The sequence below is a fragment of the Plectropomus leopardus genome, chromosome 4 (assembly GCF_026936395.1).
Source record: "Plectropomus leopardus strain MGB_pleo_1.0 chromosome 4, ASM2693639v1, whole genome shotgun sequence".
NCBI lineage: Eukaryota > Metazoa > Chordata > Actinopteri > Perciformes > Serranidae > Plectropomus > Plectropomus leopardus.
In genome coordinates this window covers 33,096,518-33,114,469 of record NC_142179.1, presented here as the reverse complement: position 1 = coordinate 33,114,469, position 17,952 = coordinate 33,096,518, and the positions used below count along the sequence as shown (strand labels likewise).

Below are 17,952 nucleotides of genomic sequence, written 5' to 3'. Positions count from 1 at the left end.
TGAGCTGACTCTTCCTCCTCCTCCACAGCTCTTCTCTACAAACCTGTGGACAGAGTGACGCGCAGCACACTCGTTCTCCATGTAAGTCGATGTCATAAATCTGAAGCAATATCTTGCCTTGGTAGAGGGTTTAGTGGATTGATGTCGTCATTTTTTTTCTATTCTAGGACCTCTTGAAGCACACGCCCTCCATCCACCCGGACTATCCCCTGTTACAGGATGCCCTGCGCATCTCTCAGAACTTCCTGTCCAGTATAAATGAAGAGATCACCCCACGTAGACAGTCCATGACAGTCAAGAAGGGAGAGGTCAGTGTGGAAAGCTGAGTCACTTCATCATCTTTGGGTTGTACTTATGACTCTGTGACTTCACAGACATTAATACATCTACTTTTTTTTGAATAAATATGCTTAGGCTCGCTGAAAACCAAATGCATATAAAAAAATTTTTTGGTAGACGTTTAAATGAGGGTCAACTTCAATTCCTTACTGCCAGTTGCACTTTTTTTGACTACTTTTTATAAGTGAGATAATAACTTAATTGACACTGGATTTGCTGTCTGGCGAAAATAAATTTCATTCCTTCCTTTTTATTGAATGTAGCCCAAGTTGGTGAGTTATGTATTCACTAAGGGCTTTAGCAGAGGAGAAGGACAGCTTGTTCCCTTTGTTGGGCACTGTTCCCTTTGCCAAGGATAAACTCAGCGGTTTGGATAGTGTGGTGGCACAGTGATGAGTTCTGACTCCGTGGGCCGCTGCTGCTTTTACTGTATATGGTTTTATATTTGTCAAGTACTTACACACATTTTTGGTGGTTGACTAACTCTCAGGCGGAAAATCATTTTGTAATACAAGATTTAGGAGAACTGAGCTTGTTTCATTGCTATTCTCTTGCTAGTGCAACAGCTTTGGTCCCCGTTTACTTCCTGTCAACGGTATTAACAAACAATGCAACAGGAAATATATTTGAACCCCTTTCGAATATTTAGCTTGTCAAGGTTGAAATGGTCAATAATTGGCACTAGAGAAAAGGTCAGGGGATCACTTATGTTAGAGCAATGCGGGAATGAGTCCCAAAATATAGAAATGAGTTATGCACTTTCCGTTCCCTCGTCTTAAAGTAAATGTTTTTCTTTGTTACATGTCTGAAATAAGGTTGTGGTTAACACAAGCTACACAAGCAACAAGATTCCCATGTGTTGTTTTAGAACATAAAATATGTCAATAAATACCCCACTCATGAATTTTGAAGCTTTTACATGTTGCCCAAGTTTTGCTAGGAAGCTGCTAATTGAGACTACAGAGCGTCATCACACCAAACACGGCTTTACAGCCTTGTTGTGGTGGTGACCTTAAAGCCGTGACCACATTGTAGTTTGTATATGCCCCAAAATTAGCTTTTTACTTCTGCTGATTGCATTTATGCTTTAAAAATGATAAAAGTGGTGTTCATTGGTGGAGATTATGTTGCTAAACAAACTGTGTGAGTATCACAAGCGTTTGTTTGCCACGGAGCTTATTTTCTGCTGTAATCCAAAATCCGACGGAGAAATCCTGTCGGCTTTTTGACAGGGGAACCAGGGCAATTTTAACCTCTGGTTTGGCTTACAAAAACATCATCCCTGCACTACTCTATTACCAATTATCCTAAGAGTAAGATGAATGTGTAAACCAAAATGTATGGCAGTCCATTCTATATTTGTTGAGATATTTCAGTCTTGACCAAAGTGGTAAACCGACAAACAGAGTTTTGTTGCCATCCATAAAGCTATGCTGTCAGTGTAGCTTATAACAGAATTGGGCTGCATCTTATTCAAAAATATTTTTCTTAAGTTCTTTACTAACAGAACTCTTGAATAAAAGAACTCTAGCTTTACATATTTTCCCAAAAATGCATATAGATACTGTACAGTGTTTTAGAACACTTTCACTTATTTAATTTCATCACTGAAGCAGCAGCATTATGAAATTCAGGATTATGTCCGCCCCCGGTGTTCTGTCATTTCTTGTGTGTTGACAGTAAAACGCTCTGAGCACAAGGTGTCTGGAAGCTGCAATAAAAACCGGAGTGTGAGTCAGATTGTTGCTGACTCATCTCAGCCTGTCTGCTTTACTTCTGAAGGAAGTGGAGCGTAGAGGAAGCTCGTGACAAAGCCGCGCAAACACTGGAGGCAAGGGGTCTCTGTGTCGCAAACCAGGAAAACCTGCCAATTACCTCTGCGCTCACTCCCATCCTTCCCTGCCGCGGTGTCAACTCTGCTTCCCAGAAATGACCTGCTGCGCTCCTTATCAACTCCACTGTCTAACCAGCCTTCTGCACTGGGTGTGTACTGGAGTACCCGTGCTTCCTGACCCCTCTGCCCCCCCACTCACACACACCACGCATCTCAGGGCTCTGATTCAGACAACCTGACTGAGAACTTCCTCTGTTTTTCCTGGGAACTGGCCCATCCCACCAGGGTGGGATATCAAATCAAAGAAAGTTCTTGGGAACATTCTTCTGTGTGTATTTGAGGAAGTCTGAAATCCCACAAGGAGATTGACAGATAACAAGCCAGCACATGACAATCAGTGTGAAATATGGGTTGTTGTTGTTGTGCGTAGATTGTTGATGTTTTTGCAAAGCGGCCGCCTGTAATTACCATGACCATTTAAACCCACGAGTTTGTTTAGCTCCACATCTTGTACATGCCTCGCTGCTCAACGTCTCATTACGGTGCATAATAAAAACAGAGGAGATTCCAGTGCCAGGAGGGTGTGAGCACAGTGCAGTCACAGCTCCTGCTTTTCCATTGGATTATTGACTATTTGTGGTTGTGTTTGTGTCACAAAACAATACGCGGATGTCACCCTGCCACCTCTTTCTGAAACCAGGACAGTACTGAATGTGTTTTAGGGCCTTTTAACCAGCCAGCTCTGAACTGGAGTAGAAATAGGAAAACCATGCTGCAGTGATTTCCTTGTTTTTGTTTAACTGTGGTTGGAGTGGGATGGCAGAGTCTCACATGGGCAGTGTCACAATAAACAGCGTCAGCTCAGAGGTCAAGAGGCTGAGGGGGGAATTTAGATGCGCGTTGCTGCAGGAAGAGCTCGTCATCGTAGCTGCCTCTTGCCTCAGGCTGGATGGATCAACGAGGATTAGAGGTTTAGTGTTGTCAGAAGTATCGATTCATCAATTCATATCAATTCTGTTAGTGTAAATGGTTTCAGTTCTCTTTTTTTTCAGTATCAATACACTGGTGCTTTCTAGCTTTCTCTTATTGTTAATTTACTGCAGTCATTCTGCTATTCTATGCAACCAACAAAGAAAAGAAAAGTCACTGTTGTCAGGATTTGGTCTTGTTGTATTTCTCTTGATAATACATTTAAATTTTGTGCCCTTAATGCCAGTTTTCCCCCATGGCATCAAAAATGGTATTAAATATCTTTTTTTAAGGCATTATAGTGAATTTGAAACTCCAGTATTGTGACAACACGAAAGAAGAAACAAATGCCACCTTCTTTTGGTCAAAAAATAATGCTAAATGATCAGAAATGAAAACATTTACAAGACACAGCCACTATAGCTGCTGGGTAAGATTGTATTGAGCTAAAAAATGCTAATTTGTGTGCTATATGATGGTATTTGAGGAAACCAACTAAATACGCTACCTTGTTTTGGTCCCATTATGATGATTTATTGTTTTGGGGTTTTTGTTTATTTCTGCTATATGGGTTTAGACGTATTTATCCAACAACCAACCATAACAGGATGCACCGTAATTACAAGAATGTACAAACATCAGCACAAAATCATTGTTTGGTTCTCCAAATTATAGCAGTTTAAACTGAGCATCAATGTCAAACTTTCAGCAGTTCAAATTTGCTTTTTGGGCTGTGAAATAGTGCTTGAAAACACCTTAATTCTCAACCACAGTTTCAAGAGTTTAAAGTACTGAAAAATGAAAAATCATTGGAGATATATTTGAGGCAAACAAGAGTTATATGTATTATTAGTCTAATGACGTGATTTCTCGATTCCTGTTGGCAGAACCGTCAGCTGCTGAGGGATCGCTTCATGGTGGAGTTGGTCGAAGGTTCCAGGAAACTCCGTCACGTCTTCCTCTTCACCGACCTGCTGCTCTGCACCAAACTAAAGAAACAGGCTGCGGGGTGAGTCTGGGTCTACAGCCAGCCCAGGTTTAGGGATGCAGGCATGTGACCTGGAAGACCCGCCAGTTCAAATCTCTGCTGGGGAAAAAGGGTCACTCCGCCCAGACAGACATTAAATTTGTTAAATTCTTCTTCGCTGAAAATAGAACAGATTTATTGTGACGAGTGGTTGCAGTGGAGATAAAGGTTATAATTTCTCCATGAGTTTCTTAAGATGTTTTGCAAGCTTGTGGCTAGTCGTGTTGCTGGTTTCACACTGCTAAAAACATTCTAGTGAAAGAGCAGGGCAACTACAGGGTGAGAAGAAAGTGTTGTTAAACACACATCTTGTCCTCCAACAGAAAAGGGCAACAGTATGACTGTAAGTGGTACATCCCATTGGCTGATCTGACCTTCCAGACCATCGAGGACTGTGAGTCCACCCCCATCCCTCTGGTCCAAGATGAGGAGATCGACGCCATGAAGATTAAAATCTCCCAGATCAAGAATGAGATCCAAAGAGAGAAGGTGAATACACCTACAGAAACTCAAACCTCACCAGCGCAAAATACAAGGAAAACATGACAGAATGTAGCTAATGATTTATTACTCTGAAGGAACTACGCCGCAGAAACACCACAACAATGACAGCTTTGTACCAAAGTCTGAAGACACAACTCAAAATAAAATGAGGAACTTAAAAATTAGCACGCGTGAATAGAACAAATGTCTAGACAGCATGTCCCGTCTGCTTGCGTTAACCCTGCACTGTTGATCTGTAGAGAACCACCAAAGGACCCAAAGTGATCGAGCGCCTGAGGAAGAAGTTGTCAGAGCAAGAGTCTCTGCTGCTCCTCATGTCGCCTAACATGGCCTTCAGAGTGGCCAACAGAAACGGCAAGGTGAGTATGAAAGCTCCTTATGAAAGCTCCAAAAGGAGGGATATTTACACATTTATGCAATTATTCATTGGGAATATCTTGCACTGTAAATAAACAACTTCTTCATTTGGTTTCTGCTGCCCTCTGCTGTTCAGAGGCAGGACATTACAGCATGAGTGTGCAATAAAATAAAGTGAATCAATCCTTCATTTCTTTCAGGGTTTCACATTTCTCATCTCCTCTGACTATGAACGTGCAGAGTGGAGGGAGATCATTCGTGAGCAGCAGAAGAAATGTGAGAAATGACAATTTATTTAATAGATTTAGTATTATCCCAACAGTTAAAATGTCATGCAATTTTGTAACTTGAATTTACCCTGACTGTGCATCCTGCAGGCTTTAAAAGTTTCTCTCTGACCTCTCTGGAGCTGCAGATGCTCACTAACTCGTGTGTCAAACTCCAGACTGTTCACACGATTCCAATGACCATGAATAAGGAAGGTAAGGTTCACAGTGAACTGTACTTTTTAGGATTTAAAGAACCGGTGTGTAAGATTTAGGGAGATTGAGTTGCATCTAACAGCATGTTTCAGCTGGTTGCAACTTGCAACCAGCTGAAACATCTCCAGGTTAGAATTCCTTTAGTGTTGCTCAGGAGGTTTTTACTGGGACCCAAAATATCCTCAGCGGTCTCTTCCTCTCCAAAACAAATGGACTCAATCAATTAAGCCATCAAAAAAACATAATAAAGCAGTTTCGTGTTCCTGCAATGCTGTTTGGCATGTCAGAGAGGGGCAACTAGCCCAGAACCTTCTGATGTTTGTTCACTGATTTTCTCTGATAACTTAAGATCTAGACGTATAGGTTGTTTTTACTGGGAGCCAAAATATTTGCAGGGGTCTCTATCCCTCAAAAACAAACATGGCAGGTGATTAAAACAGTAAAAACACTGCATACAAGATTTTCACTTTCCAAACCATTGTTTCTCCAATGTTGTTCGACACGTTGCAAGCAAGGTGCTAGCCTAGCACCTGCTAATGTCTTCTCACCTTATTTGTTCTGGAGGTTTTAATCAGGAGCTGAATTATCTGTGGGGGTCTCTTAAAAAAACCAAACAAACAGACCCACTGATTTAAAATGGTAAAAGCAATGGAGATAGCAGTTTCATGTAAAAAAAAAAAAAAAAACAACAACAAAAAAACACCAGTTTTTCTGGCGCCTCTAGTCAAGGAGGGGCTGCTAACTACGGTGGCCAGTGGGGGCCAGTGTTTGGTTTGTCCATTCTGGGCTTCTTTAGAAATATGCAATATGTCGGACTGTGAACGAGGACTTGCTCCCCATGTAGATATAAATGGCTCATTCTAAGGAAATGAAAACACAAAATTTCTTATTTTCAGGTGATTATTCACTAAGTAAAACATACTTTTATGTTATATTCAATTTCTGCCAGTATATACCCCTAAATCCTACACACTGGAGCTTTAAGGTGCGTTTTAACATACCTACAGCTTTGTTTTGTTTTGTTTTTCTTAATCTGCATAATCTGAACGCTGCTCTCCACAGATGACGAATCTCCCGGTTTGTACGGCTTCCTAAATGTCATCGTCCACTCTGCATCGGGCCTGAAACAGAGCTTAAGTAAGTGGCTTATTCTCCTGTTTTTGACTAGGAATCATCGCACTGATAATTCTAGAGGTTGCATGCAGTGTCACATCATCCTCTGTGTCACTCCTGACTCATCTGCTGCACCCACCCCTCCTCTGTCACTCTCTCTCTGCGGCTGTCAGCTGGGAGGGCAGCTGCAACAGAACAAGTAGGATTAGCTGGGAACACTGTGTACAAGCCGCCTCAAATATGTCTTTGGCTCCTCAAATCAGTGCCTGCTCAAACTTTACTTTGTGCTCTTTGTCACTAAAGGTAATCAGGTTATCAGTGGCATGTACCAACCAGTGGGGAGTCCACTCCTGTTTGCTCTTTGTCCATGTACTGAGACAGCAATATTAGAACTGTAATGACACCAGAAAGACGCTTTGTACAGCACAGCGTCCAAACATGTTTCAACCTGATGTGAATCTGTAGTTTCATTTTGCTTCATACTACCTCTGCTTGTGCCCGATAGATCTGTACTGCTCTCTGGAGGTGGATTCCTTTGGCTACTTTGTCAACAAAGCAAAAACACGAGTGTACAGAGACTCTACAGAGCCCAACTGGAACGAGGTGAGAATACAGATTAGCGTGGAGAAAGTGAATGAGTGAGATTCACCCTCAGTATCTGTTTTTAGGACTGTTTTCCCTGGAAATAACAGCATAGATAGTTTATCACTTGTGAAAAAGCCATAGATGCTCAGAAGGATGAAATAAAAGTATGTTGTTGTGCATTGGGCTGAAACCTACAATAACGTGCCTTTGATGTGTTCCCGTGCAAGGAGTTTGAGATTGAACTGGAGGGCTCTCAGACTGTGAGGCTGCTCTGCTATGAGAAGTGCTGCAACAAAACCAAGCAGAGCAAAGAGGACGGAGAGATCACAGACAAGATCATGGCCAAAGGACAAATAAAGGTATGCACAAATCAAATGCATGAGCAAATAATTGCCTGTGTTTTTGTGAAATACCTGGGTTAATTAGATGGGTAGAGGATACCACACATGGGTGATTTTGAATGTTTTGCCAAATTAAATCAGTCACAGAAAAGCAACTTTCTAAACACACTGGCACAATAAACTAAATATTTACATCTTATACGTCATACTGTACCCCACATGGCACCAAATAACTAAAAATCTGTATTTATGGAATCAGTATGACCCCTGTAGTTCCTTTGACATTTACAGGAAAATCAGTCTTTGCCTACAAAGAGTGAACCGTCTACCCCTTTATTGATTTCAGTAACTTATCTGCTCTGCTGACCACAGGACTTCTTTTTTTGTTTCTAATCCTGCCCTGTGGGGCCCTTAACTGTTGAAAAAGAAGCGGACCATTAGGTTACCAGTGGGTCACTTCTGCTTGACCTTTGATAGGGTGTTGTGACAGAGGGTGGATTAGTCTTTGGGTTCACCAAATGTAGCCGTTGGCACAGCTCCAGAATATAAGGGAGGGAGAGAGACAGAGCGCTCTTTGATCGGCCTGGGAAGGGATTTCCCTGCTGGACAGGTGGGTCAAAACACTGTTGGCTCTTAGTCAGACACTGGTCATGATATTCAGGAGCAAACAGCCTGGAGATGTAACACCTGTCAGGCATTTAAGTCACTTTCCTGACCCGTGGTGTCATGTTGGGCTTTCTTCTTGCTTTGTTGATGTCTGAATCAGTGGTATGGAGAGTTTTTAATCTTTCAGGCTGACTGAGTGGGTTTAAAGTCTATGGGATGACAATATGACACAACAAATTAGTATTACATTTAAGTCATTTAAATTTCGAAGGTGTATAACCTGTTGTGCACACTGCAAAACATGAAAATAGTTTAATAGATAAATAAAATATAGAGGAAAAAATAGAAAAAAAACCCATTTAAAATAAATAAATAAGATTTAAAAAAATAAATATAAGAAGAAGAAAAAAAAATAAATAGAAATTCAGAATAAAAAATAAAATAAAATGTTAATAGTTAACTTATAATAGTTTTATGCATATATATATATGATTTTACACAAATAACTATTGAAAATATTGACATTTTCTTTTTTGAAATTTTGGAAATCAAAGCATCATATTTTAGTTACATGATGTGTGAGCTGGAAAATTCACGTTTAATGTATTTAAGAAAACTTGACCTTTAAACAAGTCATGCTGAATAACCTGTGTAACCACTTTTACCATTTCATATCCATGACCATTAGATTGTATTAACTGAGGCAGGATCTTAAGACCTGCTCTGTGAGATAAGAAAAGAGGAATCTCTGACAAATGAGGCAGATAATATTTGGGTTATATCCTGGATTTTGAATACTAAATATGGTTTCTGATACGGGGAAGACGAGCCTGATGTTACAGGTCACTAGCACTAGTCAGTTATTGGTCCCCGAGGATCCCATTTAAGCTACCTGAGATGCCAGATTACCAGGCAGCACTCCTCACAGCGGCAGGCGTGAGCACGTTGGTAATGAGGGTAGGAGGGGATTCTCAGGAGTTAATCCCCCAAATCCATCGGAGAAGTAGAACAACACACAGGCAAGCGTGGTCGGCAGGCTGCGTAGCTTTGTTCCTTTTCTGACTCCCACTGGAGTGAAAGGATTTGGAGCAAAACAATGCCGAGACATGAAGATGACAGAAAGTTTCGTAAAGGTTCACCTGGATTGTATCAGAGAAGATCGTCAATATACTTGAAGGAGATGTGATCAGTGACTGTTCGTTCAGGACAGAAGGACCTGCTGCTTTTGTTAGTGCTGTTATTTAGTAAAAAGTGCTCATCCCTTTGTTTGTTTGTTAGTCAGTGACAGTGACATTTTAGAACTGAGTGAGTTTTACGACAGAAAAATGAGTGAGAGCCATCCTAGTGAGGAGGAGAGTGTGGATCAGGCCAGCAGCGGTCTGGAGGAAGAGGGAGACTCAGCTACAAGGAAAGCCCCGGGTACAGGAGCCCGTCTGTGGGAGCGAGTCCGCAGCAGTCTGATCAAACCAAAGGTAACAATAAGGAAAGCAAGCTGTGGACAGACCTGCATGGGATGTTGTAAAGGATGCCTCAGGAACCTACTTTACGGACTTTTTTTATATACCTCATATTCTGGTGGAATTTAAAGCCTTATTTGACTTAAACAATGTGTTATATTTGTTTTAGGATTTATCTATTTTGAGTTTTTAGAAACCAGCATTGTGCCGCCTTTGATTTTATTTTATTTTTTTTTCTTTTTGATGAAAAGTATTATGTAAGAAAATTGATTTTCAGTGAACAAAGGATTATCTGAATGAGAGTCGGTGGTTTCTTTGGTTGAAAGAACATCTGCCATCTTAGCCAGGCACAGCGCTTAGCAGTTGGACATGATGTTGTCACGTTACTCATGCCTGATCACGGTAAATACAGGCTGGCAGTTTGGTATTAGTCAGACGACTAAAATAGATCCCTGGCACTACCTGGCCCATATGGAGTATGTTTATGCGAGGCTCAGTGTGAAATCATTGAGCAGGTAATACTGAGATTGCCTGGCACAATATTTCCTGGGTTTTCATTCTGGAGAGAGCCTGAATTACTTAAAAATGAAGTGAAACTCTAAATACAAATATTTCTTTTTTTTCCAGCTGGATCCTCAGACGTTGCAAAATAAGGACTGGCAAAGGACAGTCATTGCCATGAATGGGGTAAGTGTTTTCAGTAACCCGGCAAAATGAGCCAACTCTGATGCTGGTTTCTGGTTCACTGCTTCCAGTTTGGAGGTTATGGAGAACATCAAGGGACAGAGAAATGTATGAGTATTTAACAGCTAAATCTCATTTGTGTCTCACTTGGAGTTGTTAAAAAAGATAACATATTAATTGCCATTTGGAAGCTTTAAAACCCACTTTCAGATAAGTGAAACCTTTATTTTACTTTCACTTTTACTGCTTTTTCTGTAACAGGCCACATAAGACCTTTTTTTTTAATTTAAATTTTATTGGAATTAAATTGGTGTACATTATACAGCACAGCATACTGTCATAATTTTCTGTTTTTAACATTGAAGTGAGAAAGAGATTAAAGAAAATATCAAAAATAAATTGGAAATATATATTGTGAAAGGGTTCACATAGGCAACAGGCAATAGGGTTTTTTTTAAAGAAAAGAAACAGTCAAACAAAAAAGAAACAAAAAAATAGTTCACCTCTTGGTTTAGTTGGTAATAATATTTGGTAGGGAAAAAAGCATCAAACTACAGAGATTATTTCTTGTACCTCAACACACTTACATTTGTTACCATTACAGCCCCCAGCCTGTGTGAAAACAATGTATAATCACTTCCCTGAACATGTTCACATGGACCTGAGTTAAAACCAATATTTTAAGTGAAACGGCACTAAATATTGTTAGAACTAAAGATGGTAGAAAATAGATTTTGATTAAAATAAATAAATGACAAAGGCCTCTTATTATCCATTTACTCAAGCCAAGGTAGAAAATAAATAAACACACAAAGTAATTAAAAACTAAAGAATGTAATAAAATCTGTAACAATAATAATTGTAAGACCAGGTTTTAATGAAAAATTGCTGTACTTTGACTCTTCAAACCAAGGCTGGATTAACAAGTAGACTCCAGAGACTCTAAAAACAGGGCAATTGCTCTCCCTCATGTACATTGCTTTAGATCAGATCTAACCAAAATCCACTTATAATGATTAACATGTACAGAGTCCAGAGTCTATTTGTTAAACTAATTGACTGTATGTATAGCTGTTTTCATCTAAACCTGGTGTTCTGCAGTCTGAATGCAAAAAAAATCTGTAAAGTAGTCCTTTTTTCACCGATATATAATAGTAATAGTTTCAAAAACCTGTCAGTGTGTTGTAAACAGTGTCTGGAGTTTATGTGTTGATTTATATCATATTTGACAAGCCAAGGTTTATGGTGTTTTTGAGCCAGACCTGTTATGACAAGTTACATAAAAGATTTGCATATCTGAAAGTGACTCTTAAGCAGCCTTAAGGATTTTAATATTGTATCTAACACTTATTAACAACTGCAAGTGGTTCAAAAATGAAAACTAGAGCACGAAATATCATCATTTCTCTTTCCCTTAACTTTGCCTTTAACCTCCTAATTGGAAGCTGTGTTGTGAAGGTTAAGTGTTACCCGACATTAATAGATGGATTTGTGATTTTTTTATTTATTTATTTTTTTAAAAAAGGGACAATGTACATTAATCCACATCTAAACAAATGTAATGTATGCCGCTGTTCGACAACACTAAAATTACAAATTCATGAATTAAAGTGAGACTATTTATCTTTTGAAACAAGTAATAACACAAAATAACACATTCTCCCTCTTACAAATCATGTTTAAGTGAGAGGCCCTAAACACACCCCTGTTTAACTAAAATAATGTAGTTAAATTGAGTACTCTCAGGAGTTTTACCATAACAGCTGTAACAGTTCTGGTTTGACCAGAAGCTTATGTAGCTTATGTTTGCAAATTTTGGACTACTATTACTGTGAAACTACCATTGATGAGCACATTTGTCAACTCTTCTACTTGTGCTTGAGTTTTACTGTTTTAGCATTCACCATTATCTTGTTAATCTCATTTGTAGCCACAGTGTCTGCTCTTCAGCAAATGTTACATATACTTTCTTAGCCTACATAAATTCCAAAATAAAAGTTTTTTTTTTACTTGTTTCAGATTGAAGTGAAGCTTTCGATGAAGTTCACCAGCAGAGAGTTCAGCCTGAAGCGAATGCCCTCTCGGAAACAGTCGGGCGTCTTTGGAGTGAAGATCAATGTCGTAACTAAGTGAGTTGATTTTTGTATTTCATGTAACTTAATGGGTCAGTATATATATGTATATATACAGTATATATGTATATATATGTGTGTGTATGTATATATATATATATATATATATACATGCTCCTTTGTACAATATTTTTTTGTAAAATATTTTATATTTTGTTCTTTTAGTTTTAATTCCAGACTTCTGATTTGTCAATGAATGAAAAAGAAAAAATGACATCCTTTGTTTTTTCCTAAACTGTTTAAGTTGACCTTGATGGAAAAATTTACAAGGTCAAGGAAAGAAGTGAGAGGGAATTCTGATTTAGAAAAACCTGCTGTCCCTCCTGTCCACACATATCCATCCACCTAAATCCCAATTAGTATGATAGTATGAAAATAATCGCTAAATTTAGGCAATATAAACATAATTTTCTGTTTTCATGAACAGTTCATGTCTTTAAATGTTGCTCAGAGGAAGCACTGAAGCACCTTTCTAAAGCATTCAGAGAACTGGATCCAATCCTGGCTGCTACTTAGATACTTCCAGGTCATTTCCCTCAGTTAGGAACCTTCCTTAAAAAAATCAAAACTACATTAACTGCAGCTCAAGTCTTCTGAGAGCAAAAACTAGGACATGTGGGAAATGTGGTCTTTTGAAAAGCACTTGTACTAACAGTACCCTCTGGTGACATAGTACAGGCTGCACATATTTGTGCCATTGTCTCTTGTCTTTACTGTATTCATGTGATGAGTTAACGTTTTGGTGATAAGTCGGCCCTTTTAAACTTGTTTGTGTGTGGCTGTCTTCACCAGGCGGGAGCGCTCCAAGGTTCCCCTCATTGTGAGACAGTGTGTGGAGGAGATAGAGCGACGAGGGATGGACGAGGTTGGAATCTACAGAGTGTCTGGCGTCGCAACAGATATCCAGGCGCTGAAGGCTGCTTTTGATTCAAGTGAGTTCAGTTTTAAGACAAAAGAGAAACTTTACATGTAGACGAACTTAAAGACAGAGCTCTGCATGACTCCTACTCTATTGTTTTCCAAAGCTCCCTGTGCAGCTTGTATTCTTTGGTATTTCGTGACTGTTGTCTCATCTGTCCCGTAGACAACAGGGACGTGTCTATCATGATGAGGGAGATGGACGTAAACGCCATCGCTGGAACACTGAAGCTGTATTTCCGTGAGCTGCCGGAGCCTCTTTTCACTGATGAGTTGTACCCCAACTTTGCTGGAGGCATTGGTCAGTCACCACTTCTTTTATTTTGGGATCATTTTGGGCGGTCAGGAGGGTGTGAATACAGTCGTGACAGCAGCACATTCATGTGTGCTTTTTCCTCGCAGCTCTCTCTGACAGTGTGGCCAAGGAGAGCTGCATGCTCAACCTGCTGCTGTCGCTACCAGAGCCCAATCTGGTGACCTTCCTCTTCCTGCTGGACCACCTCAAAAGGTAAAAGACTTTACAATCAATACATTATTCAAGTTATTGTTTATCAGTGGTACATCAGTGTGTTTGTGTTTTTCTTACCTGAGAAAGATTTTGTTTTATTTTTGTCATCATGTGAGTGTGATGATGGATGAGACAAATATGTTATTACTGAGTGTTGAGCAGTGATTAAAAACTGACATAAATACCTACTGTTTGTGTTGGTATCTTTAGAGTATCTGTTGGCCAAATATTATTGGTTGTGGCGCTTATCGTGAATGATAACTACTAACCAGTAGTTATTTGTGGTTTGTAACGGTGTTATTAACTCTGTAACTCTGTAACTTTTAGAGTGAAATAACAAATTCTTCTTGTTGTAGATTAAAAGGGTAGATTTATTCCAGGGAAATAAAATTCACACTTGCTTAGTTAATACAACCTGACGTTAAGCCCTTTACACACCAGAGGCCTGACCAATAAACGACTCAAAAAAAAGCAAAAAACTTGTGAATATTTTGCCTCAAAACTATTCATACTGGCAGTGATGCATATTTGCAAAAGTTGCAACAGGTCCGCCATTGTCATGACATTGTGATGTGGCATCCATTCCATGCAGCATGATTGGTTGATGCCTTAATTTACAATGAGCAAGCTAAAATAAAAACTGAATTTGTTATTGAAAAAAAATAAAAATACTTTTTCGCTACTTAATATTCACGTTCTGTGTGAAAGTACTTGTGACAAAAACAACAGTTTGAAAACATATTCATATGCAGATTCATCTCAGGAAAAAAACACCTTTGGGGTGTAAGATGATATTTAGTCTCATATGACAGCATTTATATACTGATATGTTACCTAACGCTACTTGTCACTAGAAGGTATAGTGGTCACTGTTCTGATAAAGGTGCAGGCTAGCTTCAAAGTTTGGTCAAAATCATCTACAGTGACAGGTTTCCTTCGCTTGTTTCAGACTGAGGCGAAACGGTCACTGAAGCTTGATAGAAACATACTGTTTGGGATTTTGTGTGTATTTATGCATTAAATGTTATTGTTTGCGTTGCTCTTGCAGGGTGGCTGAAAATGAAGGCATCAACAAGATGTCTCTGCACAATCTGGCCACAGTTTTTGGCCCCACTTTGCTGCGGCCCTCAGAAAAGGACAGCAAAATCTCAAACAGCTCTCAGCCCATCTCCATGAACGACAGCTGGTCTCTAGAAGTCATGGCTCAGGTGCGACGCGTGTCACAATATTGATCGTTGCAGCAGTGATGTGGATTATGGGGTCTAATCACCTTCTCCGTGTGTCCGTAGGTTCAAGTCCTTCTGTACTTCCTTCAGCTGGAGAGCATTCCAACACCCGACAGCAAACGTCAAAGCCTTCTCTTCTCTACTGAAGTATAACAGGAGCATCACGCACTTCTCTGTAATTGTCCGGAGGCAGAATGTCGGCTGCTTAATGAGGTGGACGCTGCTGAGCCGCCGTGGCTGGCTGGTTTACTCTGAAGGTGGTTAATTTAGCCACTAGGTGGAACCATCAGCACATTGCAAAGTGGACACAGCCACCATGACCAAAGCCATTTCTTCTGGAGATGAGATGAGAGTGAGTGTTTTGTTGCCGCTGTGTCAGTAAAAGACAGCACTATATATGATGTATGGACAGAATATAGAAATCCTTTTTTTAATTTAATTTAAATTTCAAGAAGCATTATTTACTGTACTTTCATTTTCTACTGCCCCATTCTGTCACTGTGCACATTAGCTCCATGTTCACAGAGAGGGGGTATCTGCTGTAGCTGGATTTTGTAAGATTTATTTCAGTGGCTGGACGATGAATGAATGGTTGGATGAATGGACATTTGATTTTCATGTCTGTACCCCCCCTCCCAGAAATGTTTGTGGTTGAAAGCTCTCCTGTGCCAATGTTTCCCTGCTGATAAAGTAGAATATTTCAGTTCCCCTAATGTTTACACGCACTCTTAATTTTGTACAGAATAAAAAAGTAAGAGACTGAAAACTGTAGTTACACACAGCAACATGCAGGCATGTTGAGCGAAAGCATTTAAAGTGTTCTGGTATCTGTGCTATACATCTTGTATAGTGACCTTATTCAGTTCGCAGGTTCCTCTGGTGGCGTCCGAGCCAACTTTCATGTAGATATGAGTGCTTTTTTTTGGAAGTGGTACAGAGAAGTGAAAGCAAATCATTCCAGGAAAAGGGTGAGGCCTAATCCTTCAGCCCATGGAATGTATACTGTGCTGTATATAATTTTAATTTCAAACTTGTCTTTTGTCCATATTTCATGTTTTTTTGTCTACATTGTGTTTTTCAGATTTGGTTTCTTCTGTGTATGTGTTGCTTCACGCATTCCTTCTCTGTAGTCTACCTATATAGGACAAAGCCACACTGCTGTAGAAACGAGAGCACCTGGAGATTATCTCAAATACCAAATGTTCACTAGTATGACCCTTGAAGCCCAGTGATTCACTCATATCCAAGTCTCCCGGCTTATTGATAGGTTTATCATCCATATGCCAAGTATTACTTACTGAAAATACTCTCTGTGCTTGCAGTATTTTTTTTCCAAATCACTACAGGTATTCAATCACTTGTTAGCACAAACTGTAACCCTAAAGGCTTGTGATTGATGTAAAATAAGCAATAACTCTTTGTGATTCTTAGGATGAGGCTAGTGGGTTGTGTATGTATGATTTCTGTAAATAAAAACTTGGTAACATTATTCTTGCCATCTGTTATTTCTTAGACTGCTGCAAAACATCTGCGACACAACTCTATTTTTATCATGTCCAAGCTCAGCAATGTTCCAGTCTTCTTTGATAAATATGCACAGTACAGAGCTCATGCTGCACTGCAAACATGGGCAGATTATGAGATAATGGGTCCCTGGGTCCGCCGTGCAGAGGGCCCCGCCACCTCTGCCTCAGGAGACAGTCTCTACATTTAGCCTCTTTTTATTGTTGTTTTGTGTCTCTTTGTAGTCACCACATATCTCTGTGGTTTGTGTCTCCTTTTGGTTGTTTTGAGTCTCTTAGTGGATGCTCTGCATCTCTGCACTTGTTTTGTGTCTCTTTGTAGTTGTTTTGTGTCTTTTTGTGTGTGTGTGTGTTTATTTTGAATTGCTTTATAGTTGCTTTGTGTCGCTGTAGTCGTTTTTTCGTCTTTTGTGATCATTTTGAGTCTCTTAGCAGTTGCTTTGTGCCTCTTGTCATTTTGTGTCTCTTTTTGTAGTTGTTTGTGGTTATTTTGAATCACTTTATAGTTGCTTTGCATCTCTGTAGTCATTTTGATTCTTTTTGTAGTTGCTGTCTGTCACCTTGCTGTGAGTCCTTTTTGGTACATGTCTTAAGGGCAGGGCTTCTGGGCCTGCACCTGGTAGACCTGTTTAGTAATCCAGCCATGTCTCCAAATATATTGTCCTATTTGTTCCTGCCCCCTGGTCCCTCTGCTGCCAGCATAACACCTGTACACAGTTGGATCTACTTTGTCTACTAGAGATGTTATGCAAATTGATTTGTGAAGGGTTGGAGAAGACAGTGATGAGCATGTAAATTAAAAACTAACCACACATTTGCTACGTCTGGACTTTTATGGTCCAGGATCCCTGGATATGTGCCCCACACGACCTGTCAGATATTTAAAATAATGCAATGGTAGATTAAAAGGTAAGTATGATTACATATGATTTTCCTTATTTAACAACTGCCAAAACAGAAATAAAGTTTTCACAAAAAATTGATTCATTCTTTTTTTTAGTCAAAATCTTTTTTTAATGAAAATGTTCAATATATAGCAAAATTGCAGTGCTGACAGCAGCTGGCATCAATAATTCCAAGAAACATGGATTGAGTATACATAAATAAAGGTGACAAAAACCCAACAAAAGTAAAAAAAAAACAAAAACAAAAACAAAAAAACAATACACATATACACACAATCTATATGTGTAAATTTGATATTTGATATGTGTTATTTGTCCATATAACTTTATTGTCTTACAATATTTTGGGTGTGAGGTGAATTAGAGATTACGTGAAAGATTTCTATAAACCCAAATAAAGGAATAATCCGCAGACACAAATGGTTATTTAATAAATTGGACC

The 17,952-nt window shown here is 39.4% G+C and overlaps 1 protein-coding gene across 1 annotated transcript in view; it reads left to right on the top strand.

The window, feature by feature from the left end:
* Positions 1-16,571, top strand: part of LOC121944039 (breakpoint cluster region protein) — a 39,762-nt gene extending 23,191 nt beyond the window's left edge. The window contains exons 7-23 of the mRNA XM_042487707.2: positions 29-81; positions 168-308; positions 4,030-4,151; positions 4,493-4,658; positions 4,913-5,032; positions 5,231-5,306; positions 5,408-5,512; positions 6,575-6,649; positions 7,131-7,228; positions 7,438-7,569; positions 10,242-10,301; positions 12,318-12,427; positions 13,223-13,362; positions 13,515-13,649; positions 13,751-13,856; positions 14,905-15,064; positions 15,146-16,571. Coding sequence (XP_042343641.2) covers positions 29-81; positions 168-308; positions 4,030-4,151; positions 4,493-4,658; positions 4,913-5,032; positions 5,231-5,306; positions 5,408-5,512; positions 6,575-6,649; positions 7,131-7,228; positions 7,438-7,569; positions 10,242-10,301; positions 12,318-12,427; positions 13,223-13,362; positions 13,515-13,649; positions 13,751-13,856; positions 14,905-15,064; positions 15,146-15,235 — 1,889 coding nt within the window. The 3' untranslated portion in view covers positions 15,236-16,571. The remainder of the gene's footprint in view (positions 1-28; positions 82-167; positions 309-4,029; positions 4,152-4,492; positions 4,659-4,912; positions 5,033-5,230; positions 5,307-5,407; positions 5,513-6,574; positions 6,650-7,130; positions 7,229-7,437; positions 7,570-10,241; positions 10,302-12,317; positions 12,428-13,222; positions 13,363-13,514; positions 13,650-13,750; positions 13,857-14,904; positions 15,065-15,145) is intronic.
* Positions 16,572-17,952: the final 1,381 nt, after the last annotated feature.